Raw genomic sequence first — 27,723 nt, 5'->3', positions numbered from 1 at the left:
TGTTTTTTTCATATTGCCTTCTGACAGTTTTGCTCGCTGTTGATATTTCACAGTTCTTACATACAGACCTTCTGAAAACTGATGAAGCTTTAGGACAAACAGCAGAATCTGCTCCTTTGGTTAGGTTGCAGCCTCTGTGACCTGGCACAGGATAAGGGGAAGAAAATGGATGGATTGATGGATGTTATGCATACTATATACTAGAGATGGCACGATACCACTTTTTTATGTCCGATACCGATACCGATATCATAAATTTGGATATCTGCCGATACCGATATGAATCCGATATAGTGTTTTTTAATCAACAAAACTGTTTTTTAAATATCTTGCTGCATTTTGTATAAGTTCATACTCAATTTTAAAACAACAACTACACTAAAGCTATTCTGTTATACCTGTATGCAAAAAAAATATTTCACAGTTCAGCAATACTGATCAATCTAATAAACTTAAACCTACACCATCCTCCCTATTCTGGTATTTTAAAGAGTACTTAGCGTAAATATTAAGCAACCTAACTAATAGGGTTCCAACTCCCAGCAACAACAAAAATAAATAAATAAAAAATAGGGAACCACCCCTCACGCTCCACCTCATGATGCTTAATCGACGTAATCAACCTTAATTTGATGCAGTGTGAAAAAAAATGCACAGAAATCAATTATTTTTCAATATATTAAAATATTAAATAGATTCAACATCTTTCTTCAACAAAATTGCAGACTGCACAGATGGTACCTTCCCAAAGGAAAAAGTACTATAGCTTACTAGGGTATATTAGACTTAATAGTCACTATATACAGTAATGGACTTCTATACATTTTACATCAAATTAAAACTTTGGGTGTCAGATAATTATTTATTAAAAGCTAGACATTTTAAATGAGAATAAGAAAGAAAAGTATGTCTTTGTGCCCCCTTTTCTCTGTTAATGCCCTATCGGCCCCCCTGGCTAAACTTTGCTAGATCCGCCCCTGCACAGTTACAGCCGTCAGCTACGTAGAAAGAGATCCTCGAGTAGAAAGTAATATTAAATAAATTCTAACAACAGCTGATCAAGCTTAAACGTGCTGCTGTTGTTCAGCCGCTGGTTTCCTCTTTCTGGTGCAAAGTGGGCCAAAAGCAAACTAGAGACACGGACTCGCGACAGAAAAGCCGATCAGCTGATCGTTAAGCAGTTTCATGATTGAAGTAGCAGCAAGAAGAGGCAGTCGCTTGTTAAGCTTAACGCAGGAATGCTTTACAAACATTCAGAGATGGACTTACACACTTGCTTTACTTCTCTCGGGATAACTTTGTCGGAGATGAAATGCCGGGTTGCTAGCGAAGCTCCAAATGCTATCCAGACCACCGACAGGTCCTGCATGCCACAGCCGCTCTATCACGTGATGCATACTGCTCCGACGTGCTAACGTTCTGAGGCGAGTTACGGCGTGTTGCAAGTTTTGTGAGGTGCTTTCGTGATATTTAATGGATCGGATTACATTTTTTATTTTTCTCCGATATCCGATCCAGTAATTTAGGTCAGTATCGGACCGATACCGATACGTAATATCGGATCGGTCCATCTCTACTATATACTGTAACAATTGTAAACATTGAGGTCAGTTTGTACATAAATTACAGCTCAAGTTTTAAATTAATTCATGTTCGTGGCTCTTATGATGTCAGTGAGAGGGGATGTCCTTAAATGTGGTCATCTCAGGTGTAGAGTTCTCGTTGTGGGTACATAAATTATGCTTACCTACTGCTTGAACATTCTGTTTGTGAGGGCCAGCCAATTAGAAGAAAGTTGACCTCCTACAATTTCTGCTCCCTCACTCTCCCAAAGACGTCTCAAAGAGTGACACTTACTAAACCCAAAGTAATAAGAACAGTTACTGTACCAGCTGCTGTTACTATTTCCAGTGGAGGCTGTGAGGTCATTTTTTCCCTCACATTTCATTTGTTGTGTAATTAACCAGGACAAAAATGTTAGCAGCATCATTTCACAATCATTTTTCATGCTTCCGATCTGTTTTCACCTTACCGTAAGACTTTGCATCTAAGGGCCAATGTGTTTGCACTTGATTTCCTGTCACTTTCTTCAGAAGCTCTGTGGTTATTTTAAGCAAGAAAACTGCAAAGGCTAATTCCCATGAAGATCTTCTTCTGCCAAATGTGCAGGTATACAATCGTCTATTTGACTGATGTACTGTAATAAATGCACAGAGCAATGTGAAGCCTAAATTCTGAACAGCCTTTAATGAATTTCAGCTATGGAAGTGGTAGCATTAACAAACAGATGCCCCCCCAAATTCCCCTCATTGTGCTTTTTCTTCTCAGCATCAACCAAGGGATGGTTAGCAGAATAATAGCAAGCAGTTGCAGTCTGGTGAGGTTTGCATTTAAAACTTTATGACAGCAGTTGAGTTTGGGAAAAGATGAAAGGAAAGATGAGAGTTTTGGTTCTTCTTCAATCTTACTACAGAGCTCCGAGTTCCCAGAGGAATAGAGCGGATGATGGAAAATGAGAATGTTATAGTCTTCCTTCTCTTTGCCTTTTGCTTGGGTGGCGAGCTGTGCATGATTGTGACGTGTCTCCACATTGCTAATCACTTTGAAGCTCCTGGACATGATTATTTATGAGGGACAATCCAATAGTGGATACACTTTTACACTGTCATTGTGTTTGCAGATTTAAAGTGGCGGACTGCTAGATTAAATTTAAAAGTCAAATGCCTTTATGCAGTGTATAGCAACATAAAAGTAAATAAATGACTATTTGTAAACTACCAGTCAAAAGTTTGGACACACCTTCTCATTCAATGTTTTTCTTTATTTGTACTACTTTGCACATTGCATACACATACTGAAGACATCAGATATATGAAGCAAGATATAAGGAATTATGTAGTAAAGAAAAAATTAATAAATAACTAAATATGTTTGTATATTTTAGATTCCTCAAATTAGCCACCCTTTCCTTTGTTGACAGCACTGGAAACCCTTGGCCTTCTCTCAATGAGCTTTATGATGTAGTCACCTGAAATGGTTTTTCCCAGCAACAAAGCTGCGCCCTAAGCTTAACTCTCTGTTTCTGAGTCCTCACTTGGGTCCTTCAACCTGCCTGCCACACAGCACTCGCCATGACATGGACAAAGAGGACCGGATTGGTTATAATGTAAGTACAGTAACACAGAGTTATAAAGATACTTGAAAAACAGGTCATTTTTAAACTTTACATATAACCCCTTTGTAAACCCTGTTCACCGAAGTCTATTTACCAACATAGATAAAGATATCACACACACAAAACACAAGGAAACGTTGAAAATCATTTTTTGGCACAACACCAACCTCTATAATGAATGCAAAGGTCTGATGCCCCGCCCCTCAAGCGTTCTCAGCATCTCTGGGAACTCCTTCAAGACTGTTGGAAAACCATTAGTGATGGGAATTCCGGCTCTTTCGGCTCCCGGCTCTTCAGGTTGTTTTGTTGCTTTAATTAATAAATTTTCAACAACAATATAAAATTATGCACAAAATGAATTACTAATGTTAAAAGAACATGCTTTTTATTTATATATGTTTATATATAAATATGCTTTTATTTATTCACTCCACATAATATGTAAAAAATAAATTATAAAATACAAAAAACAACTATATATATACACAATTCAACTTTTAACTAGTAAAATTTTCAGTTTTTTCCTTTTAAACAAATTTAAAGTGAAACAACACAAAACACTGCAAACCACAACACGATAAAATATAAATTAAAATATGCAAAACAAAAAGAAGATGCACATTCTCTGTCATATGGGCCTGGGATGATTTTTTGGAAGAGTGTGGAATTACTACCACCCCTCTGCTCAGCGCAAACACAAGTTAGAGAGAGAGGGTGAGAGAAAGAAAACAAACAAAACACTTCCTTTGTTCACTTCAAAGAGCCGGCTCCGACCGACACATCATTAAAAACCATTTCAGGTGACGACCTCATGAAGCTCAGAGAGAGGATGCCAAGAGTGTGCAAAGCAGTAATCAAAGCAAAGGCTTATTTTTCACATTTTTTGTTTACTACATATTTTCCATATGTGTTCATTCATAGTTTTGATGCCTTCAGTAAGAATCTACAATGTAAATAGTCATGAAAATAAAGAAAAACTATTAAAAGAGAAGGTGTCCAAAGTTTTGACTGGTAGTGTATTTACAGGTTCTGAGGCTGTTTACCTGCACTGCAGTCTTCTTGAACTTTTAATGAAAAAGCATGTTGCAAGTTGTGTGACTGACAGGTGGTTTGGTGTTTTTTCTCTGCCTTTGTTAAATTGTAGGTGCATTGTGTCTGTTTAGAATGCACTGTTTGTGTCTTCTTGACCCCACAGTAAACTACAGCAAGTCATGGGCCCAAGGCAAATCAAGCGTCTTGATTATCTCTCCAATAAGCATCGTATCTTCACAAATGGTGTCTTTCATTTCCCTAATGGACTCTCTAAAGAGCTTAAGTGGATAGAGCTTGTGGTGAGTGTAGCCTAAAGCACAGAAAGGCAGCTACTGTGAGAAGAAAGCTCTGTGGTAAAGATGCTGGATCTGAAATGCAGTTAATGGCTTGGAAGGCAAGCTCATTTAGTTGCATCTGCAGCGTCCATGCTTTATGATGATTACACCATCATTCCTGCCTTTACTGCAGGCCTCTAAGCTATACACAGCAGCCCGTGTGAGAGAAGACGTCCACATTGGTTCAGAAACATTCAATTATAACTGTGAGAATTCCATTTAACTAGTCATTTGTTCTGTGATGGCTCAGAATAATATTTTACCTCCTAGATTACCTCCTTTTTGAAGTCATTGAAACTGTGTTGATTTTTTTATTTGAATAAAGATTATTTACTAATATAGATACACTGTATCCATATTTTAAAATACAAATTAATCACCACTGCTATAATGGTTTGTCTTTGTGTGCTTTATGGTTGCAGAGCACAAATCACTACACTAGTTTTATCCCTGAGGAAGCAAAACAACAAAAAGCAAATCAATGGCTCGTGAAAATATAGCAGCTATCAGACTGAAAACTTCTGCTGAAATAAATCATTTTAAATAATCATAATTCATCAGCAAACATTAAAACTAACCTTTGTTTGGCCTGTTGAAAAAAAGCAAACAGTCATATTGCAGCCACAGAAATTCTTTTGTCCATGAAACCATAAAGCTGCACTTTCTTTTTGCCTTATAGTCTGATTTGTCATAACTTTTCCGTTTTGTGGTAAGCTTTTCTTTGGCTGTCACTTCTTCACCCTGACCTGTCTTATTTGGCTCAGCAGAACTGAAATATAAATCCTGCTGCTTTTACACACGCACTCACATAAGCTCAGCGATTCTCTGCGCGATCAACCTCTCACTGTCACGGTCCTGAGTCTGTGGACTCAGTGTTTTTCTGTTTGTATTAGTTATCTTTGTTTTCATGATGTGTTTTGATTCTCTTGGGTTTGATTTCTGTCACTGTATCCCCTAGTTTAGTCCTCGTCTGTTCAGTTTCCTGTTTTACTTTGAAAGTCTGTGTACTATGTCAATGTGTTGAGTTTTGCCTCCCCTTGTCATGTCTGATGAGTCCCAGCTGTGCTCTCCTCCTGTTTCACATTCCCTAATCACCTCAGTATGTATTTAAGCCCTGTGTTTTTCCCTGCCAGTTGTTGCGTCCTCCACGTTTGTTGTGTGTGTATCCATGGTCGTCTACCTTCAGCATCTCCTGTCTAGTTAGTTTAAGTTGTTGTTTATGTATCGTCCAAGGGTGACTCTCCAGCAAATAAAGCCGTCGTTTAAGTTAATGTTTTGTCTCCGAGTCCTGCACGTGGGTCCAGCCACTGACAGCCACACAACTCATCGTGACACTCACATGTTTAAGCTGCGGGAGATTTCACTTGTCATGTTTGCATAGTAAGCTAACGATTAATAAGACGATGTCAGAGGAATTGGTGCACAAATTATCATCACTCACAGATCAGTGCTGTCGCTCTCTATACACAGTTCGCGCGATTGCAGAGTTAAAGCAAAAAACAAGCGCAAATTCAAACGCGATTTCAATATGTTACATATTGACAGTGGCTCACCGATGCCAATGACATAATTACCCAGCTACATTTCCGAAAGAATGCAAAAGCATTGACATATATTTTTCCTTCCTACAATAGCCGGACAGGCAAGGCAGAGATAGATTTTGGTAGCCCGACTGGAAAAATCGCTAGCCCCAGGACGTCGGGCTAGCGATATTGCGAGCCCTGTATCTGATTGAGGAATCACTCATCTTTGGAAAAGAGAGTTTATTACAGAGAAATGGCTCTTTCCAAAATAAAAGCTATACTATACGCTTCTTCTGGGCTATATTCTCAGCAGCATATTAAACATATCAGGTCCCCATAAGGAGGATCATGTGCTAACGGCTGTCTAAATGACTCGGGTAAAGTTTGTAGCATGCATGCTTGTTGTTTTTGTCTGCTTCCACTTGTCTTTGCACTAGGATGTCGTCGGCGTAAGTGTGCAGTCATATTCGTTGTGTTCCCACCAGTGATTTCAGGTTAATCTCGTTGAAATGACCTTAACGCCACAACACGGCAAATCTCCGTTAACGAGCTACCCCTGATCGCCCCGTGCATGGGGCTAGACACGGCCAACACGTTAACGAGCTAACTGCGCTAACACACTAGCTCCCACCCATGTAATTGAGCATTGCGTGGCACATCCAACATACTGTTGTACTTTAGTCCATGACGCGCTTACCTTCAGGGTCATACACTCTGTGAATCTGCATTCGACTACTCCGCCTAGGCTGCACTGTCGAGCGCAGATCCACCAAGCGTTCAACACAGACAGCATCGTCAGAAGAAAAAGTTGATAAAATGAATTAAAAATTTTGTATTGTTCGATACATATGCGTACCGAACCGAAAGCACTGTATCGAACGGTTCAATATCGATACGAGTATCGTTGCACCCCTAATGAATAAATATATATATATAATGATGCAGTATATAGATAGATAGATAGATAGATAGATAAAGATGTGATGCTGAGTATGTGTACAGTAACAGCAGAGTGTAGTAACTCTCTACAGGGTGGGCCATTTATATGGATACACCGTAATAAAATGGGAATGGTTGGTGATATTAAAGTCCTGTTTGTTGCACATTAGCATATGTGAGGGGCAAACTCCTCAAGATGGGTGGTGACCATGGTGGCCATTTAGAAGTCGGCCATCTTGGATACAACTTTTGGTTTTTTCAATAGGAAGAGGGCCATGTGACACATCAAACTTATTGGTAATGTCACAAGAAAAACAATGGTGTGCTTGGTTTCAATGTAACTTTATTCTTTCATGAATTATTTACAATTCTCTCTTTGTTCACAGCCATTGACATGTCGAAGAGGTTAACATGTGAGGAGTAGAGATGGACCGATCCGATATTACGTATCGGTCCGATACTGACCTAAATTACTGGATCGGATATCGGAGAAAAATAAAAAATGTAATCCGATCCATTAAATATCACGAAAGCACCTCACAAAACTTGCAACACGCCGTAACTCGCCTCAGAACGTTAGCACGTCGGAGCAGTATGCATCACGTGATAGAGCGGCTGTGGCATGCAGGACCTGTCGGTGGTCTGGATAGCATTTGGAGCTTCGCTAGCAACCCGGCATTTCATCTCCGACAAAGTTATCCCCGAGAGAAGTAAAGCAAGTGTGTAAGTCCATCTCTGAATGTTTGTAAAGCATTCCTGCGTTAAGCTTAACAAGCGATATATGGAGCGACTGCCTCTTCTTGCTGCTACTTCAATCATGAAACTGCTTAACGATCAGCTGATCGGCTTTTCTGTCGCGAGTCCGTGTCTCTAGTTTGCTTTTGGCCCACTTTGCACCAGAAAGAGGAAACCAGCGGCTGAACAACAGCAGCACGTTTAAGCTTGATCAGCTGTTGTTAGAATGTATTTAATATTACTTTCTACTCCAGGATCTTTTTCTACAGCTGACACTGGTAACTGTGCAGGGGCGGATCTAGAAAAGTTTAGCCAGGGGGGCCGATAGGGCATTAACAGGGAAAAGGGGCACAAAGACATACTTTTCTTTCTTATTCTCATTTAAAATGTCGAGCTTTTAATAAATAATTATCTGACACCCAAAGTTTTAATTTGATGTAAAATGAATAGAAGTCAATTACTGTATATAGTGACTATTAAGTCTAATATATATACCCTAGTAAGCTATAGTACTTTTTCCTTTGGGAAGGTACCATCTGTGCAGTCTGCAATTTTGTTGAAGAAAGATGTTCTATTTAATATTTCTTGAAAAATAATTGATTTCTGTGCATTTTTTTTCACACTCCATCAAATTAAGGTTGATTACGTCGATTAAGCATCATGAGGTGGAGCGTGAGGGGTGGTTCCCTATTTTTTATTTATTTATTTTTGTTGTTGCTGGGAGTTGGAACCCTATTAGTTAGGTTGCTTAATATTTATGCTAAGTACTCTTTAAAATACCAGAATAGGGAGGATGGTGTAGGTTTAAGTTTATTAGATTGATCAGTATTGCTGAACTATGAAATTTTTTTTTTGCATACAGGTATAACAGAATAGCTTTAGTGTAGTTGTTGTTTTAAACTTGAGTATGAACTTATACAAAATGCAGCAAGATATTTAAAAAACAGTTTTGTTGATTAAAAAACACTATATCGGATTCATATCGGTATCGGCAGATATCCAAATTTATGATATCGGTATCGGACATAAAAAAGTGGTATCCTAGAGATGGCACGATACCACTTTTTTATGTCCGATACCGATATCATAAATTTGAGGAGCGGATCGAAATTGTGTTGATATCTGGTGAACGCAGTAACCGGGTCATTGCAGCAGATTTCAATGCAAGACACCCTACGAGACCACCCATCTCCCATGCTACAGTTAGCAAACTGCTTGCTAAGTTTCGTGAAACTGGTTCAGTGTTGGATTTGCCAAAATGTGGACGCAAGAAAGCTGTGACTAATGAAGAAACATCAGTGGCTGTCCTAGCTTCATTCAGCAAGAGCCCACAGCGTAGCACTGGCTGCATGTCACTGGAGAGTGGCGTTAGTCAAACATCCCTTCGGCAGATATTAGCTACTCACAAATGGCACCCTTACAAACTCCAGCTACTGCAGCATCTCAACGAGGATGACCCAGATCGGCCACAGAATTTGCAGAATGGGCAAAACAAAAACTGGAACAGGACCCTCAGTTCACGCAGAAGATTTTGTTCAGTGATGAGGCAAACTTTTATGTGAATGGTGAAGTTAACAAACAAAACCACCGCTATTGGTCTGACACTAACCCATATTGGATGGATCCCTCCAAGACTGTTGGAACAACAAAAGTGATGGTTTGGTGTGGTATATGGGGAACAACGATAGTGGGTCCATTCTTCATCAATGGAAACCTCAAGGCCACTGGATATTTGAAATTGCTACATGATGATGTGTTTCTCTCTTTATGCACTGAAGCTGGCACGTTCCCTGAGTTTTTCCAGCAAGATGGTGCACCACCACATTATGGGTGCCAGGTCCGAGCATTCCTAGATGAACAGTTTCCTGGAAAGTGGATTGGTCGTCGTGGGCCAGTTGAATGGCCCCCAAGGTCTCCCGATCTGACCCTCTTAGACTTTTATCTTTGGGGTCATCTGAAGGCAATTGTCTATGGTGTGAAGATATGAGATGTGCAGCACCTGAAACTACAGATACTGGATGCCTGTGCTGCCATTTCTCCTGCGGTGTTGCTATCAGTGTGTGAAGAGTGGGAGAAGAGGGTTGCACTGACAATCCAACACAATGGGCAGCACATTGAACACATTTTATAAGTGGTCAGAAACTTGTAAATAACTCATGAAAGAATAAAGTTACGTTGAAACCAAGCACACCATTGTTTTTCTTGTGACATTACCAATAAGTTTGATGTGTCACATGGCCCTCTTCCTATTGAAAAAACCAAAAGTTGTATCCAAGATGGCCGACTTCTACATGGCCACCATGGTCAACACCCATTTTGAGGAGTTTGCCCCCTCACATATACTAATGTGCCACAAACAGGACTTTAATATCACCAACCATTCCCATTTTATTACGGTGTATTCATATAAATGGCCCACCCTGTAGAATAACCTAGAATGGGTATATAGCACAGATACTGGTCATGATTTATGAGTGTGATGGCAGTGGGGGAACAAACTGTCTCTAGTTGTTGTGGTATGGGAGGTTTTCTAGTACCTGCCAGGTGGAGGGGAGGAGTTTAAAATCGGATGCTAAGCATCTCTGATGACTTTCGCTCCCCACTGGTTCTTGAGCAGTAAGATTTAGCCACTTGAAGCAGACAGCTGGCCTCTGACATGATTTTGCGAGATCCTTGGCTACAATCAGTTCCTGCCAGTGATGAAGTATAGTGTTTCAACCAGTGAAAGTAATCCAAAAGAAGTTAATTCATTAACAGCATATGCATTTTAAATTTGCTGAGGTCTTTTGTAATTATCATAGAATATTATTGTTAAAAATTTAATATATATTTGTTTAAGGCAAATATGTATTAAGTCTAAAGTATAAGTATACCTAAGTATAAAAATAAAATCAAAGGTGACAGCCACCCCAAATACTCTGTGTCTCATTTTGAACCTGGGCCAATAGACTCTTTTAAGTTAGATCTTTTTATAGTAAAAACGTAGATGGGAGAAAACATTTTACAGCTCATCAGAAGTTTTAGTTATTGGTACTAGAAGCTGTCAGCACATGTATATTTACTAGCAATGAATACCTCCAAATCCAATATTTAGGTGTCATCTTTGACATGATTCTTAGTTTTGAGCTGCAAATCAGAAGTGCAACCTTTTGTTTTGGTTATTTACTGTACCAGGAGTTACAGAAATCCCTGGATTGCAGTTTGTCTCATAAGGCTGTAATAAAATATTTAGTTAAGGGTACACTCAATTTTTTCTAGGCCATTTTCACAATTTTCACTTTAAAAAGCATTGCCTGATTATATCTTTTAAGCTTATATTACTTCAACAAAAAACTCTCAGATTTACTTTGCTGAATGAAAAACACGAGCTTTTGTCATAATATTGCAGAGCTAACCGACTTTCTTATCTCAGTGCTTTCTGACTTTCCAACCATATCTGCAGCATAGTAATTCCTTAACAGAGCTGCTCAGATGTGCTGGTGTGCCCACTCAGACCAGTTGAGCGTTTTCGGGATCTTCGGCCAGATGAGCTAGCAGATTTGTTCTCCACCGCTCAGAGAGTCGCCAACTTGGTGGAGAAACACTTCAATGCCACCTCAATCACCATCGCCATTCAGGTAAACCACACACTCGGTAATATTTTTTAACAGTCACTGTCACAGTCGGGGAGAAACTGACTTTGTGGAGTGACCTGGTGGACCCAGGTGCAGACAAGCAAAAACCCAACTTGATCTTAACAAAGGGCGAGCTGGACGTGAACATAGAAACCTAACATGGGAAACCTGAAACATGAAGACTTGAAGAAGCATCATTTCATAGACCTGGAATCATGGCATGACAAAGTAGGATGGACAGATGAGAAATGAATGAAAACTGACAGACTAAATACACACAGGAGGTGAATGATCACAAGGACTCCACAGGGGACAGGAATGCCACAGGCATCAAAACAGGACGCAGACATGAAAACACCATAAATTCAAAATGCTGGGTGATATGACCCAGAACCATGACGGTACTTGAAAAGTAGGGTAATAATAAAAATAGGGTGATAAAAAAATAGGATAATAATGCAGTAATGCCACCCTCCCGAGAGCCAGAGGTAGACTGGGTAAGACCCAGGAGACCCCAGCCGTCCACGGCACCCAAGAGAGCTGAAGATCCGAGGGGAGCAAGCATCTCTTGAGCTTTGCCATGAGCAGTTGCTCAAAAAATTTCATAACTATGGGCACGAGTTCAACAGGGTGACAGTTGTTCAGGTATGTTGGTGGTGAGTGTTTCGGCCCTGGCACAATGGAGATGGTCTTGAAGCACATTTAGGAGAGAGAGAGGGGGGAAAAAACTATGTAGCTCATTTTTTTACTGTAAGGTGATGGGAAATAATGATCAGTGTGGTCACATAATTGTGTAGATACTGACTGTATCTTTTTTTCTACAAACCCAAATCTGAGAAAGTTGAAAAGTTGTGTAACATGTAAAAACGAAAAGTCAGATTCAATGATCAGATCAACCATATTTGTTCACAATATAGCCTTGAAAACATATCAAATGTTAATCTGAAAAAAGGTCTTTTCTTAGATCTTTTTGCGCAAGGGACCAAAAGTAAAGAAAAAAAGGTGGCGATTTAGCAATAGTACATGTGAGAGGATTGGTCTTTTCATGCGTGGGCCCATAAACTGGTAACTCAGTATTTATTTCACTTTCCTTCATTTTGGAAGAGAATCGAGGCGCAAAAAATAGTCACTCACCTCCAGCGAGTATTATGCTGCAGCGGACAGTAAAGGGACAACAAACATACTGTGTCTTGTACTGCTGCATCTGTAACAAACCACACTCACACTCTGACTAGAGCCACAAAATAGGTTTTAATAATATTTCCTAGCATGGGAAATCTGAGTGACCCAACTGACTATTGCCAGGGCAATTTTTCCACTGCAGGTAAGCTCAGTGGAAAAATCACATACAAAATACATAAATGCAATTAGATAAAAAAATCACATTTAACATAATTTGACAATCTCTACAAGATAAATGGAGAATTTACCTGCTGTATTTTTACATTATAGCTGTTGGATCGAGTGTTAATGACTGTTCTGCAAATCCATCTGTTCCAAAAGGTTTTGAGTAATGGTTTGAAGTGGAGATTTTGAGTTGGCTGTAATTCTTAAACAGATACTGCTATATCTTTGTTAAAACCCATCAATTAACGTTGGTTGTATGCACTTTAGTCTAAATATGGAACATTTAAAAAACTAAATCCCATTGAATAAATATAGCCAAAAAGTTGCCTATGAAGACAAATATCTCAGGATAAAGACGGCTTTGACACAAACCAAGGGGGTTGTTTTAGGGGAGGTGAGATGTTATTACCTCATCTTAAATTAAATTCTTTCTTTAAAATATTAATGCAAGTATATCTAAATTCTCATCTCTGGACTAATTACCCCTTTCTTTTCCCACCAGGATGGCCCTGAAGCCGGACAAACTGTGAAGGTGAGAACTTAATAATTTATGACCTTGAAATATGTCATGAACCCTCTGCAATAGTTATGCACTATTAAATAATCATCATAATTAACTTGTAGAGCTAAACTCCTGGAGATGGCGAATTATTCAGTTATCTTTTCTAAAAGGTGTAATTTTTAGTTTGGTTGAAGGCTACATGAAATAATTCATGTCACTTGCTTGGGAGCCTTTGGGAAAGTTCACAGGTTAAAGGAGGGGAGAGAATCATCCTCTTGTAAAATAATCCACTGTACTGTTGTGCTATTTTTTACTATATTAAAAAATGTATGATGCATTTGAACCTTATGAATAATAAATAAAATATCAGTGTATGAGATCCAGCATATGTGTTGCTCATATTACAGTTTGAAATGCACATCATAAGTGGAGAAGTTTTTGGCAACAAATGAGTAAAAGGTTTAGATGATGTGCTTGTATGCTGTATGAGGCAAGAAGGAAACATTTGATCTTTATACAACCGTTGGGTCGCATAGCCGGTAATAAATAAGACTCATTCCCAGTGGGTGATAGGCTCTGCCAGGGCTGCCATTTGTCACCGATTCTGTTCAGAATTTTTATTGACATAATTTCTAGGCGTAGCCAAGTGACGGAAGGCATTCACTTAGTGGGTCTCAGAATCTCATCTCTGCTTTTCCCGGATGATGTTGTTCTGTTGGGTTCATCAGGTGATGGCCTCAAGCTCACACTGGAATGGTTTGCAGCCAAGTGTGAAGGGCACAGGAACAACCTCACAAGGTTCATAGATGGGTATACTAGTGGTGTGCGGATTGATATAGAAATATCGATTCTTCTGATACCAGTAGTTTAAGTTCTAGAATCGCTTCTCATATTAAAATATCAATATTTTAGTACTTTGGGGTAAATTTGTAGTTTTTCATTAACAGGAACACAGTGGAAAGAAACTATATCATTCGGATTGTCTAAATTGGAAGGAACCACTTCCTCTTATGCCGTTCATAGTCATATGCGAAATACGGCTGTATAAATGTGTGGCAGCCCCTGGCGTGCGCACTCACAATGGCTGAGTGTAAACAGAGTCATGTGTGGGCATATTTTACTTCCACAAACAGCCAAGACGCGGTTTGCGATACATGTGGCAAGAAAGTGAGGTGTTGTAGCAACACCACTAACCTCGTCAAACACCTCAGAGTAAATCATATCACAGAATATGACGAGCTTATGTTGAGCCGAACTGAAGAGGAGGAGAGGGACAGGTGCTGCTAGGGCGAGACAGACGTCTCTCACGGAGTCCTTTAGTGCTGCAGGCAGGCAACGTGTTCAAATAGCACAACTTCAGGTTTTATTTATTTCTATATGATTTTTCTGCATTTTTAAGCAATAAGAACAAGTAGTGTGATGTCCTGTAATCATTATGAAGCTATATTATAATAATATTACAATTACATATTGCATTATGAAATAAAATTCAATATTGGATCGGAAAGGAAATCAGTGGTATCACAAATCATTAGGGTCTACCACACCAGGCAAGAGCCCAGGTGCAGAGTGTGTAAAGATGGCCCTGAGACAATCAAGCACATAACAGCAGGGTGCAAGATGCTAGCACTTTGGGCAGTGACCTCTAAACTGGGCAGGTGGCTCCTGCAGATCCCAGGAGTGATATCTGAGATCTCCCAGAAGAGTGCTTTAAACACCTTGCTTTGTGATATATAAATAAAATTTAATTTAATTGCTCAGTAAATACGTGAGGCAGCGAGAAACCCAAGAAACAAGGGGATCAAGAAGAGGAACAATCATGGAACAACAGGCCCCTACATGGCATGAACCACCAGTAGACAGAAAAAGTGGCTGATATTGAAAAATCCTACCTGTGATGGACTGAGTTGAAAAACAGGAGTCCCAGGAATTATTAGAAAAATATGGTTTTCATTTATTTAACCCCCAAAAATTAGATTTACAAAAGTAATAAATGTTGAGCTCATGAAAGAGGTCAAAGAAACAAAACTGAACTCAGGCAAAGACTGCAAACTTAACAAACCAAATGACTGCCCAAACAAACATAATTGACCTAAACATGACGCACAGGGGTATATATAATAGCTGATCAGACCATTGTGACACATGAGGGGCAACAAACAAACACAATCATAAATCACAACACAATGCAGTACAATCTAGTTTGTTAATAAACTAAACACTAAAGAAGAAAATCAAAACCACTAAACCCTAAACTCAAATATTTAATTAAATAGAAATACTTTGTGTGTTTTCTTTAATTTAAAAACATTCTCCCCTTCAGTAGGAAGTGGTGGTGTGGTCCAATTATCCCTCTTTGCATTTAGTGGTTTCAAACCTTGGCTACCATCTTTTGTCCAGCAACTCCCATGGATGACGGCAGGTAAGAAATAAAAAGACAAAGGTTAGTCAAAAATCAAAGTGAAAAAAATGAAGTGGTATGAACACATAAGTAAACTAAATGTGCGCGCTTAACAATAGAACAAATGTATCCAAACCAATCAATAAAGTTATTGAAAACTAAAGTGTATTACTATGTTCAAATGAAGAAATGAAAATACAAGAGTTACTGACTTTAGAGTGTGGCCATGGGTTTGGCCATCACACTACCAATGGCTTGACCAAGCTGGACTGGAAGACAGCACAGAGGAACAAGCTAGAAACACATCACAGGAACAAGTTGCAAGTATGATAGAGGCTTGGGTCTGGCATGCTAGGTAAGACCCCAGGTACAGGCCAGACTCAGACAGTCTAGCACATAACGGCAGCATGTGAGATACCAGCAGGCAGGGCATACATGGCACACCATAACCAAGTGCCTGGCATAGTTTACAGAAGTATCTGTGATATGTATGGTGTTGAAATCTCCCAATTCTTTGAATCTTTGGGCTGAAGGAAGGACAATACTCGGTGTATCAATGCTCAATCAACAATCATTTATTTCCATACAATTCAACAGTCAGAGCATTACAACGTCCGGACGGGAGAGATGCTACCAGAGGGTCAGGCACATGTCTCAAAATGGTGACGGGTTGCTCAGCTTTTTATAGTCTCTAGTGGCCCCCAGCTAGTCGTAAAAGCCAAAACATCACATTTTTTTCTCTGTTACAGCGCCTAAGTTATGACCTCGGCAGTTGTTTCTCTGCTTTCTGTAAGGTGGGGGTGTGGAATGTGGTCTATCTATCTCCCCTGTCTTTAGACACAGAGTCTCCTGCTTACAACCTTCTCTTCATGATTCAACAATTAAGCATGTCAAGAAAACAGTGTAACACATTCCCAGCAGATCAAGGATACAGAGTGATGCACATTTATCTAATGAACTAATATGTGAATATGTTCTGTTAACTCAAAAGTATAATGAGAACTACACTACATACAGCTCACACACTCTATATTAAAGGGTATAATGTGATCTACAGCAGTATTCTAATTCAACTACTTTGATTACATATATAAGGTAACATATAATAACAGAATAATCTAATAATGGCTTGGAAGTCCTGTGGTCAAAATGTGATACGCCCCCTTGAGAATGACCGAGCTAAGATCCTGTGGGACTTCCAGATACAAACGGACAAAATGGTGGTGGCTAACCAACCGGACATAGTGGTGGTAAACAAACAGAAGAAGACGGCCGTAGTGATCGATGTAGCGGTTCCCAATGACAGCAACATCAGGAAGAAGGAACACGAGTAGCTGGAGAAATACCAAGGGCTCAGAGAAGAGCTCAAGAGGATGTGGAGGGTGAAGGTGACGGTGGTCCCCGTGGTAATCTGAGCACTAGGTGCGGTGACTCCCAAGCTAGGCGAGTGGCTCCAGCAGATCCCGGGAACAACATCGGAGATCTCTGTCCAGAAGAGCACAGTCCTGGGAACAGCTAAGATACTGCGCAGGACCCTCAAGCTCCCAGGCCTCTGGTAGAGGACCCGAGCTTGAAGGATTGACCGCCCACAGGGGCGTGCTGGGTGTTTATATATATAAGCACCCGGCACGCCCCTGCGGGCGGTTTATCCTTCAAGAAACTAAATCCTTGAATAAACTAATTAGATCCACTCCATCATCTTCATCCTCAAAGTCATCTTCTCCAAAATGCAGAAAGGACGCGCTGTGTCGACTTTTGTCATGTCGGTAAAGGCACTCGCTTTTGAAGGGGCAGCATTGGTATCGAGAGTAGTAGGGTAAACTGGGAGCTTGAGGGTCCTGCGCAGTATCTTAGCTGTTCCCAGGACTGCGCTCTTCTGGACAGAGATCTCCGATGTTGTTCCCAGGATCTGCTGGAGCCACTCGCCTAGCTTGGGAGTCACCGCACCTAGTGCTCCGATTACCACGGGGACCACTGTTACCTTCACCCTCCACATCCTCTCGAGCTCTCCTCTGAGCCCTTGGTATTTCTCCAGCTTCTCGTGTTCCTTCTTCCTGATATTGCTGACATTGGGAACCGCTACATCGATCACTAAGGCCGTCTTCTTCTGTTTGTCTACCACCTCTATGTCCGGTTGGTTAGCCACCACCATTTTGTCCGTCTGTATCTGGAAGTCCCACAGGATCTTAGCTCGGTCATTCTCCACCACCCTTGGGGGCATCTCCCATTTTTACCACAGGACTTCCAGGTTATACTCGGCACAGATGTTTCTGTACACTATGCCAGCCACTTGGTTATGGCGTTCCATGTATGCCTTGCCTGCTAGCATCTTGCACCCTGCTGTTATGTGCTGGATTGTCTCTGGGGCATCTTTACACAGCCTGCACCTGGGGTCTTGCCTCATGTGATAGACCCCAGCCTCTATGGATCTTGTACTCAGAGCTTTTTCTTGTGCTGCCATGATTAGTGCCTCTGTGCTGTCTTTCAGTCCAGCTTTGTCCAGCCATTGGTAGGATTTCTGGATATTAGCCACCTCCTCTATCTGCCGGTGGTACATACCGTGCAGGGGCCTGTCCTTCCATGATGGTTCCTCGCCTTCCTCCACTTTCTTGGGATTCTGCTGCCTGAGGTATTCACTGAGCACTCGGTCAGTTGGGGCCATCTTCCCAATGTATTCTTGGATGTTCGTTGTCTCATCCTGGACTGTGGTGCTGACACTCACCAGTCCCCGGCCCCCTTCCTTCCGCTCAGCGTACAGCCTCAGGGTGCTGGACTTGGGGTGAAACCCTCCATGCATGGTAAGGAGCTTTCTTGTCTTTATGTCAGTGGCTCCTATCTCCTCCTTTGGCCAGCCTATTACCCCAGCAGGGTACCTGATCACGGGCAGGGCGTAGGTGTTGATAGCCCGGATCTTGTTCTTACCGTTCAGCTGACTCCTCGGGACTTGCCTGACCCTCTGCAGGTACTTGGTGGTTGCAGCTTTTCTAGCGGCCTCTTCATGGTTCCCATTCGCCTGCGGGATCCCCAGGTACTTGTAACTGTCCTCTATGTCTGCAATGTTGCCTTCTGGTAGTTCAATCCCCTCAGTTCTGACTACCTTCCCTCTCTTTGTTACCATTTGACTACACTTCTCCAGTCCGAACGACATTCCAATGTCATTGCTGTATTGCCTGGTAGTGTAGATCAGTGAATCGATGTCTCGTTCACTCTTGGCATACAGCTTGATGCCATCCATGTACAGGAGGTGGCTGACAACTGCTCCGTTCCGTAGTCGGTATCCATAGCCAGTCTTGTCAATTATCTCACTGAGGGGGTTCAGGCCTATGCAGAACAGCAGTGGGGACAGAGCATCTCCTTGGTAGATCCCGCACTTGATGGTGACTTGTGCTATGGGCTTGGAGTTGGCCTCTAGTGTTGTACACCACATCCCCATTGAGTTCCTGATGAAGGCTCTTAGGGTCCCATTGATCTTGTACAATTCTAAGCATTCCAGTATCCAGCTGTGGGGCATTGAGTCATAGGCCTTCTTGTAATCAATCCAGGCAGTGCACAGATTGGTCAGTCTGGTCTTTCAGTCTCGGCTGACTGTTCTGTCTACCAGTAGCTGGTGTTTTGCGCCTCTGGTATTCTTGCCAATCCCTTTCTGTGCCCCACTCATGTATTGACCCATGTGCCTGTTCATCTTAGCCGATATGATGCCTGATAGGAGCTTCCATGTAGTACTGAGGCAGGTTATTAGTCGGTAGTTGGATGGGACCGGTCCCTTCTGGGGGTCCTTGATGATCAGGACTGTCCGGCCTTCGGTTAGCCATTCCGGGTGTCTCTGGTCAACTAGCAGCTGATTCATTTGTGCTGCCAGACGCTCGTGGAGTGCAGTCAGCTTCTTCAGCCAGTAGGCGTGAACCATGTCGGGCCCTGGTGCTGTCCAACTCTTCATACTGGAGACCCTTTCTTGGATATCTGCCACTGTGATGGTTACTGGACCCTGTTCAGGGAGGTTGCTATGGTCTGCCCTCAGATCCACTAGCCACTGAGCATTGCTGTTATGGGTTGCGTCCTTCTCCCATATGCTCTTCCAGTATTGCTCCGTCTCCAGCCTTGGTGGTGCTGTTCTCTTATTGTTCCCTTGCCACTGAGAGTACACCTTTGCTGGTTCTGTGGAGAACAGCTGGTTTATTCTCCTGCCTTCTATCTCTCTGGTGTACCTCCTCAAGCGGCTGGCCAAGGCTGTGAGTCTTTGCTTGGCAGTTTCCAAGGCCTCAGGTGTGGATAGTTTGCTGTATTTCTTATGCACCTTCTTTGCCGCACCTTTCTGCAACTCCGTTAGTTGGCTAACCTCCCTCTGTGCTACTTTGATCTTGCTCTCTAGCCTCCTTCTCCATGGAGGGTACTGCCCCTTGTGGCTGTTCAACTTGTAGCCAAGCATCTCACTGATCACTGCTGCTGTATTGTAGATCAGCTTGTTAGTGTCGGTAATCGTGGTTGTAGGTATCGTCCGTAGTGCTGCATTAACATCATCTAGCAGACCTTCTGAGGGTACTTCACGTAATCTTGGTAACCGGCTACGGGGGATCCAGTTTTCTAGCTTGGCCATGATCCTATTTTTCAGGTCAGTCCCTCTGCGCATCATTAATTCCGCCTGTGTGTTCTCAGTCTAGATCAGTCATTCAGTTCATTTCATCATCCATGTTCAGTTCATCCAGTCTCGATAATAAAACTTCCTCAATCAGCCTGCAAGTCCTGCATGTGGGTCCTCTTTCCAGTCTCCACACACCCACCATGAGAACATTGTCAGGAAAAACTTTTAAATGATCTTTTTTCTCACCATTTCTTAATGGCATTTAGTTTTACAATGGATTGCACAGCACTGGAAAGGAAAACAACGAAAAAACAATTTCAGTACACTAAATATCTTTCTGAATGTGTTGGAACAAAACTGAAAGAAGCTCTTCTCTTCTTTGTGCAGAGAAGATACCTGGACTCGACTCCCACAGAGGTCGATTATCTCGTTAATAGTGTTACATGCTCACTGCATGCGAAGGAAGCAGGAAATTTTGGAGGTTTATGCCCCGGCATACCCTGGTATAAAGTCATGACGAACCAGAAAAGTCTTAAGCTTGAGAGAAAATAGCTTTGCATTTATTTAAAAGATCTTTCTTTGGTTTGGAAAAAGTTTTACTTGTTTTATTCTGTGAAACGTCACTGACAGAGAAAAGCCCCAGGTTTTTCTTCAGCACTGTGGCCAGGCTGACAAAAAGTAAGAGCTCTGTTTGAGCCAAGCGTCCGTTACCCTTAACTAGTAATGACCTTCTTCACAAATACAATATTAATCATTATAGAAGAAATGATTCATAACCAGCTTAGAGACATATCATTACGTACCACTACTTTCTCCTAATTGACAAAAAGGTTCTTGTACTCTGCACGTAAAATCTTAGTCTAGATGATATTACTTTGGCCTCAAGTGCACTGTTGGACTCATTGTTAACCACAATATGTTCTGTGTGCATATTAAACAAATATGGAGGCTTTCTGCTATTTGCACTGCATTTCTAAAATTAGAAATATCCTGTCTGAGTGATGCTGGAAAAGGATTTTATTCATTTGTATACTTGAAAGAGGACAAGAAAGAAAAATCATATTTCTCCCACACTGGCTTCTCTTCATTGCCCCCCTGATAAATCCAGAACTGACTTTAAAATCCTTTACCTGACACACAAGTGTAACAATGGTGGTGCAATACTAGACCTGTTAGTGCTACTTCTTGCCTTCTTTGTATGTAGTACGGCAGTATAGTTACCTTTAACCACAGTACGAGGACAGAAGGGAAATATGGACCAGATCAGACAGGTTCTAGATTCGTAGGAGCCAAGGGTGTATGACAACAGAGGACTTGTACACAGTAGGTGTAGAAAACACAATTGCATTTATTAGCAATTATTAAAGTTGTGCACATTTAACAAAAGTAGAGCGCTCTTCTTGAAGACAAAATAAAATAAAATAAACCCCACAAATGGTCGACCTAAGGATAGATTGTCTTTGTGTCTTTTTTAAAGTCAATTTCAGTCTTTCAATGTTCAATAGTCACTCAGTGTGTGTGTAACCAGTCGGGTTACAATCTACCAGTTCATCTGGCTCTTTGGGCTGGGCTCGCCATCCAGTACTGGAAAAGGGATCCTCGATTCTTCTCAGGTCCTCAAAACCAATCCAATCCAAATAAGCAAAGGGAAAAAACCTGACCTGGGGACCAGGCCAGAACACAGTAGTTCAACATTTAAGCTATCATGCCTGTAACTTATTATTACTACTGGTTGCTTGTAGTGCTTCTAAATTTCTTTCAAAATATTCTATGTTGTACAACAAATTATTCTCATTTCAAAGGGAAAAGTGCATAGGAAACACACATTTAAAATAATACAAAATAGCTCAGCAGTGCATTAAAAATACACATTGGCTTGAGACTTATCAAGTTTCAGCTAAGTAAAGTGCAGGTGAAGGCACTTAATTTCACATTGCTAATACTTAATTGTGCAGAACTATAATTAGCACCATGAGAAAAGGGAACATGTGCTAACATAACAACATCGCACAAAACCATGCATTATACATCAATACCACAGTAATGTGACATAAACCTTTAAAGAACATCTCGTATAAAGTGCAGCAGACTCAGTGCTAATTGCTTTAGCCTCAGAAGAGGCACTTTCATTGCAAAATGGCTAACGGAAGTTAGCATCAGAGCTAGCGGCAGGTAGCATGCTATGCTAGCGCACGTGTACTGCCTGGGACTTACCATGCGAAGCAACAAATGCTACACGGGGCTTCACGGTGCTCACGTTGGCTCACGGCCTCTGGAATACAGTATCACTCTTATTATTCTCGCCGAAAAAAGGACTTTCTCTATCCAGCTAGCTTCTTCGCCACACGGGTAAACTGATCTTTCACCGTCTGTGTCTCTGGCGTATCTGACTGGCACACGAAGGCACACACAGGTGTCTGAGCAGCGCACAGTCTGGGGGAGGGTCAGACCGGCCAATGATTGGTCGCTCAGTGGATCTGACAAACACACTCTACAGGACTAAGTCCTGCCCCCACACCATTTATACATTACATATACATATGTACATATTAAACTTATGTTTACATGCTTTTTATCAGTATTTATTATAATTAACTTTGTTTTTATCAATATTTATTCCCATTGTGAGAGTATGAATATTTATACTTTTAATCCTGTTTTTAACACTGGGTTACACAAGGTCTTGAATTATGAGGCCCAATCTTATCTTAAAGATCTCATAGTACCACATTATCCTTATCACTTTATTCTTAGGCTTTGTTTGATTTATTTGTGGGGTAGCATTTCTAGGATGCAGAGCCTTCAGCTTTCAGACCCTGTGGAACGAGCTTTTAGTTTGGATTTCAGAGACACACACCTTCTGTATTTTAAAGGCAAATGTATTTATCCCGTAATTGGGGAAATTCTACTTCTAAAGTAAACACAGCCAACAAACAAAATAATAGTTTAATTAATGAAGTAAAAACATTTACTACAGATTATGACATCAGTGTAGATTAATATGGCAAAATTACTCAAAACCAAGAAATAAAGATATGTAAAAGCAATGGTTCTGAATTTCAAAGGACCCAGAACACTGCTGCTAAAACATAGTTTTATATTGGAGTGGTCTGAATTTGTCTTTTTATTTCTTTGTAAATTGTAGATAAAATGCATAATTACTAGTTACCTACTGTAAAGTGATATACTCAGTAGTATAGGTATATAGTACAATTGTATATTAGCAAAAACTGTTAGCTATCTGTTGCTCCTGGGTCCTAGAATAAAGTCAGGTCAATTCTTAAAAACATAAAAATAAAAAATCCCTGCTTGGTGAAATGCACCCTTCCCTCCGGTGATTTGTGCCATGCCAGTAACATTCTGATGGCTTCTCCAGCATACTGTGAAACTCTGTCATAGTGCTCCCAGGAAAAAGTAAGATTTTCTCCAGATCAACCACAATATCTAAACCTTGTTTGTATGTTTACAGCATGTCCACGTCCACGTGCTGCCCAGGAAGGCTGGGGATTTCAAGCACAATGACAGCATCTACGATGAGGTAAGATGGACAACTTTGGGCCATCCCTATTAGTCCATTTAAAAATTATTTTAGATTTCATTTTAAATAAAAAAAGGGTTTTTTTCACTGTCAGTCACTGTGTACAGGACACAAAAACATCTGAGTCAGTGTGGGCTTATACTTTGGTAAGCTATGTGAAAAATGTTAAGAAATAGTTGAGGGTACCAAGACTTGCATGGCTTTTGTAAAAAAATATGATCTGGGTACTGCCTAAGGGGAGAAATGAGACGTGCATCTCCACAGTGGAGTCCCAGCAGCAAAATGGAAATAGGTTTGTTTTTAATTTGCATGTGATCATAAGGTTTATTGTAAGAGCAGTCCCATTTGTATTTTCCATATCACATCCAGCAAATGAGACATAGTCTGAAGATGTTTGTAGGAGCGTAAATGCATAGACAGATTTGTCTTAATTTCATGTCCAATATTTTGCATGATGAATGTAATGGGTTGATACTTGGTTAGATTGGTCAGATTTCATGGCTCATTCGTTTGAGTAATATTTAATAGTAACATGCAAATGATTTATATTTTTTGGCACTGTAAGGTGGGGTGCTCATTTAGTATAATTAATTTATGTGTTTGTAAGGTAATTGTTGTTATTTATTTTTTATCATGTGTGTGTTTATTATTGCATTTCTATAAGGTGCAATTTGAACATGTACCAAGAAAAAAAAAGAAAAGGAAAAAAGACAGGAGATGCACGTATGTGTGTGGAGCCAACCCCTTTTTTGACCTCTTTGTCTCTCTTCATTCTTAAAAATGTTGGCAAATTTGGAGGCTAAAAGGAAATCTGATGTTGAACACAAACAAATAGAGCCATGTCTGTGAAGGTTCTCAGTCATCCAGGTCATCGTAGTCAAAGGAGCTTGCAAAGAAAAGCGTCTGGACTTCTTTAAGTTGCTTGAAGACGTTTCACCTCTCATCGGAGAAGCTTCTTCAGTTCTAAGGTCAAATGGTGGAGAGTCCCAGATATAAACCTAGTGGGAGTGACGCCCCACAGAGGGACAAAAGGACCCCCTGATGATCCTCTAATCGCCTGAGCCAAGGTGTGAAACTGGGCGTGGGTCCCAATCAGCCAGAGTTTCGGGTGAGTTCATTGTGAAACCTGGCCCCACCTTATCATGCGAATTCCTGAGGTCAGATGGCCCAGGATGTGAGTGGGCGTTAAGGCGTCTGGGAAGGGATCTCAAGGAAGGAATCCTTCACTGCACACATTAACGCTGTGGATAAAAACATCAAGTTCACGAGGGAAGACACAAAGGACAACTGTTTGCCTTTCCTGGACTGCGCTGTGCACATTGAAGAGAACGGCAAATTCAACATTGAAGTTTACCGGAAGCCCACACACACGGAACAGTACCTCCTGTTTGACTCCCATCACCCTTTGGAACACAAACCTGGAGTAATTAGGACCCTACACCACCGGGCAGAACATGTTCCCTCTAAGCCTGAAGGGAAAAAGAAGGAACACACACATGTAAAGGAAGCACTCAAAACGTGCGGCTATCCTAAATGGGCGTTCTTAAAGTCAGCAAAGAAAGGAAGACCAGACACCAGCGAGGGAGGATAAGAAGGACAGACGCAACAACATTGTCATCCCCTATGTAGACGGTGTATCAGAAAAACTCAGGAGAGTTTTCTCCAAGCATGACATCCCGGTGCATTTCAGACCCAGCAACACGCTCAGACAGAAACTGGTTCACCCGAAAGACAAAACTCCAAAACACAGACTTAACAATGTGGTGTATGCTGTACAGTGCAGCGAGGAATGCCCAGACCTCTACATTGGAGAGACCAAACAGCCACTTCACAAGCGCATGGCACAACACAGAAGAGCCACCTCCACAGGACAAGACTCAGCAGTCCATCTGCATCTTAAGGATAAAGGACACTCTTTCGAGGATGCCAATGTTCACATTTTGGACAGAGAGGACAGATGGTTTGAAAGAGGAGTGAAAGAAGCCATCTATGTCCACTGTGAGTGACCATCTTTGAACAGAGGCGGGGGTTTACGACACCAACTCTCTGCCATCTATAATCCAGTTTTGAGATCCCTTCCCAGACGCCTTAACGCCCACTCACATCCTGGGCCATCTGACCTCAGGAATTCGCATGATAAGGTGGGGCCAGGTTTCACAATGAACACACCCGAAACTCTGGCTGATTGGGACCCACACCCAGTTTCACACCTTGGCTCAGGCGATTAGAGGATCATCAGGGGGTCCTTTTGTCCCTCTGTGGGGGGAAACTCCCACTAGGTTTATATCTGGGACTATCCACCATTTGACCTTAGAACTGAAGAAGCTTCTCGGATGAGAGGTGAAACGTCTTCAAGCAACTTAAAGAAGTCCAAACGCTTTTCTTTGCAAGCTCCTTTGACAAACAAATAGAAGCTGCTATAGACACTAGAACTGAAATGCATGCAATGCAGACTGCTCTTGCTGAGTCAGATGCAAAAATTGGAAGTTTTGCCAAAGTATAGCTATAAAGAGGACTTTGAACCCCACAAAAATGCTGCACCTGAGCCATAATAGCAGCAGATTTTAACAGCCTCTGGGGCCTCACCTAGCTCTGAGTAAGCGCTGCCCCCTATTTTCCAGCCTTCAGCGGAACTTGCCTCACCCAGCTGGGTCAGTGATACTTTGGGCTCACATTGAGGTTTTTTAACATTAGTTTGCTGAGTGATCGCTTTACACAAGTTATCAAACACCGGGCACTCACCAAAGTCAACATTAAACCGAGCTGATGTTCTTGGAGGAATTTCTCAGTTTTCAGTGATCCAAAACTCCAATCCAATTCTCTTGTACATGTGGGCATAGCCTGTGTCTCCAAGCAGTCTCAAGAGTGTGGTAGAGATACCAGGAGACAGATTATTACATGAGTGTGAATAGCCTATCTCTATGAGTACAGTAGAAAACTAGATTCTTTTAAATAACCATGTCATATTTTTCAGACAGGAAGTGACCACTTTGCAGTTCACAATTCACAAGACAAGCAAGTTATGAAGTGCAAGCTCCACCAGCTGTTTAGGTTTTACGTATAAATCACTGTGTTGACCTGATGTGCTAAGTGGAACTATTTAATTGATATTTTGAATCTTCTTACATATGCTCTCGCTTTTTTTCTATAAACAATAAAAGAATATACAGTGACAAGTACAAACAAGTCGAGGAACAAATTCATTATGATGAGTTTGTGCAAGCAAAAGCTGATCACTGGGTCTCCATACTGAACTTAAAGAGTGGTCTCATGTACAGTTTTGAAGAAGAAAATCTGCACTCTGTAAACATTTTTTAAACCCAATAACAGCTGATATCTCAATGCATTTTCATGGACTAGTTAATACAGAAAACAATCCAAATTTGTTCTGGCAATATATTATTACATATCACATCTTCATTGTCTTTGTAGTTACAAAACCACGATCAAGAGGATAAGGACATACCATCCAAGTGGAGATCAGAGGAAGAAATGGCAGCAGAAGCTTCAGATCTGAGGAAGCAGCTCTAGAAACCTGAACCAATGATGTCAGTAATTCAATAAAGGCAGCACCGCCATGAACATAAAGTTCAACATAAACATCTGCAATGTGAACTATAATAAAAAATATTATTGTTTTATTTGACTTAATTTGATTATATGTATATTAAATCCTCAAAATCTTTGCTGAATTATGCTGTATATCAACCAACCAAGTCAACCAAAAGAAATCTAACTTTTGAATTTTTTTTTAATTGAATTGAAATTTTTATTTCAGTCAACAACAACAGATTATAATTTTACATAAAAGTACTCAAACAGTAACCGAAAAAGGAATAGGCTGAAGCCTTATGGCTTATACTTATCCTATCCCTTACCCCCATAGAAATAATCAAATCCTTAAGAAAATAAATAGCATTGATAAATAAGTTGTATAACAGTTTGAAAAGAAATCAATGATAAATCAAGAAATTAAATCAACACAAAAAATTTTTAACAAACC

At 40.9% G+C, this 27,723-nt stretch overlaps 1 protein-coding gene and 1 long non-coding RNA gene across 6 annotated transcripts in view; one reads left to right on the top strand and one right to left on the bottom strand.

Moving 5' to 3' along the window:
* The window catches only part of fhit (fragile histidine triad diadenosine triphosphatase), a 188,258-nt gene extending 160,892 nt beyond the window's left edge, over positions 1–27,366 (top strand). For all 5 annotated transcript variants that reach the window (XM_085405462.1, XM_085405464.1, XM_085405466.1 and 2 more), the window contains 4 exons: positions 11,211–11,356; positions 13,203–13,232; positions 23,652–23,720; positions 27,153–27,366. In XM_085405462.1, coding sequence (XP_085261588.1) covers positions 11,211–11,356; positions 13,203–13,232; positions 23,652–23,720; positions 27,153–27,251 — 344 coding nt within the window. In that variant the 3' untranslated portion in view covers positions 27,252–27,366. The remainder of the gene's footprint in view (positions 1–11,210; positions 11,357–13,202; positions 13,233–23,651; positions 23,721–27,152) is intronic.
* Positions 1–27,723, bottom strand: part of LOC146669031 (uncharacterized) — a 119,185-nt gene that overhangs the window by 3,613 nt on the left and 87,849 nt on the right. The gene's annotated exons all lie outside the window — the stretch shown is intronic.

The sequence above is a fragment of the Rhamphochromis longiceps genome, linkage group LG5 (genome assembly GCF_057381845.1).
Source record: "Rhamphochromis longiceps isolate RC_006_pf linkage group LG5, R_longiceps_female_GT1.1, whole genome shotgun sequence".
In the NCBI taxonomy this organism is placed as follows: Eukaryota; Metazoa; Chordata; class Actinopteri; order Cichliformes; family Cichlidae; genus Rhamphochromis; species Rhamphochromis longiceps.
Note: the sequence above shows the minus strand (reverse complement) of the source record. Positions and strands in the feature narration are given on the sequence as shown.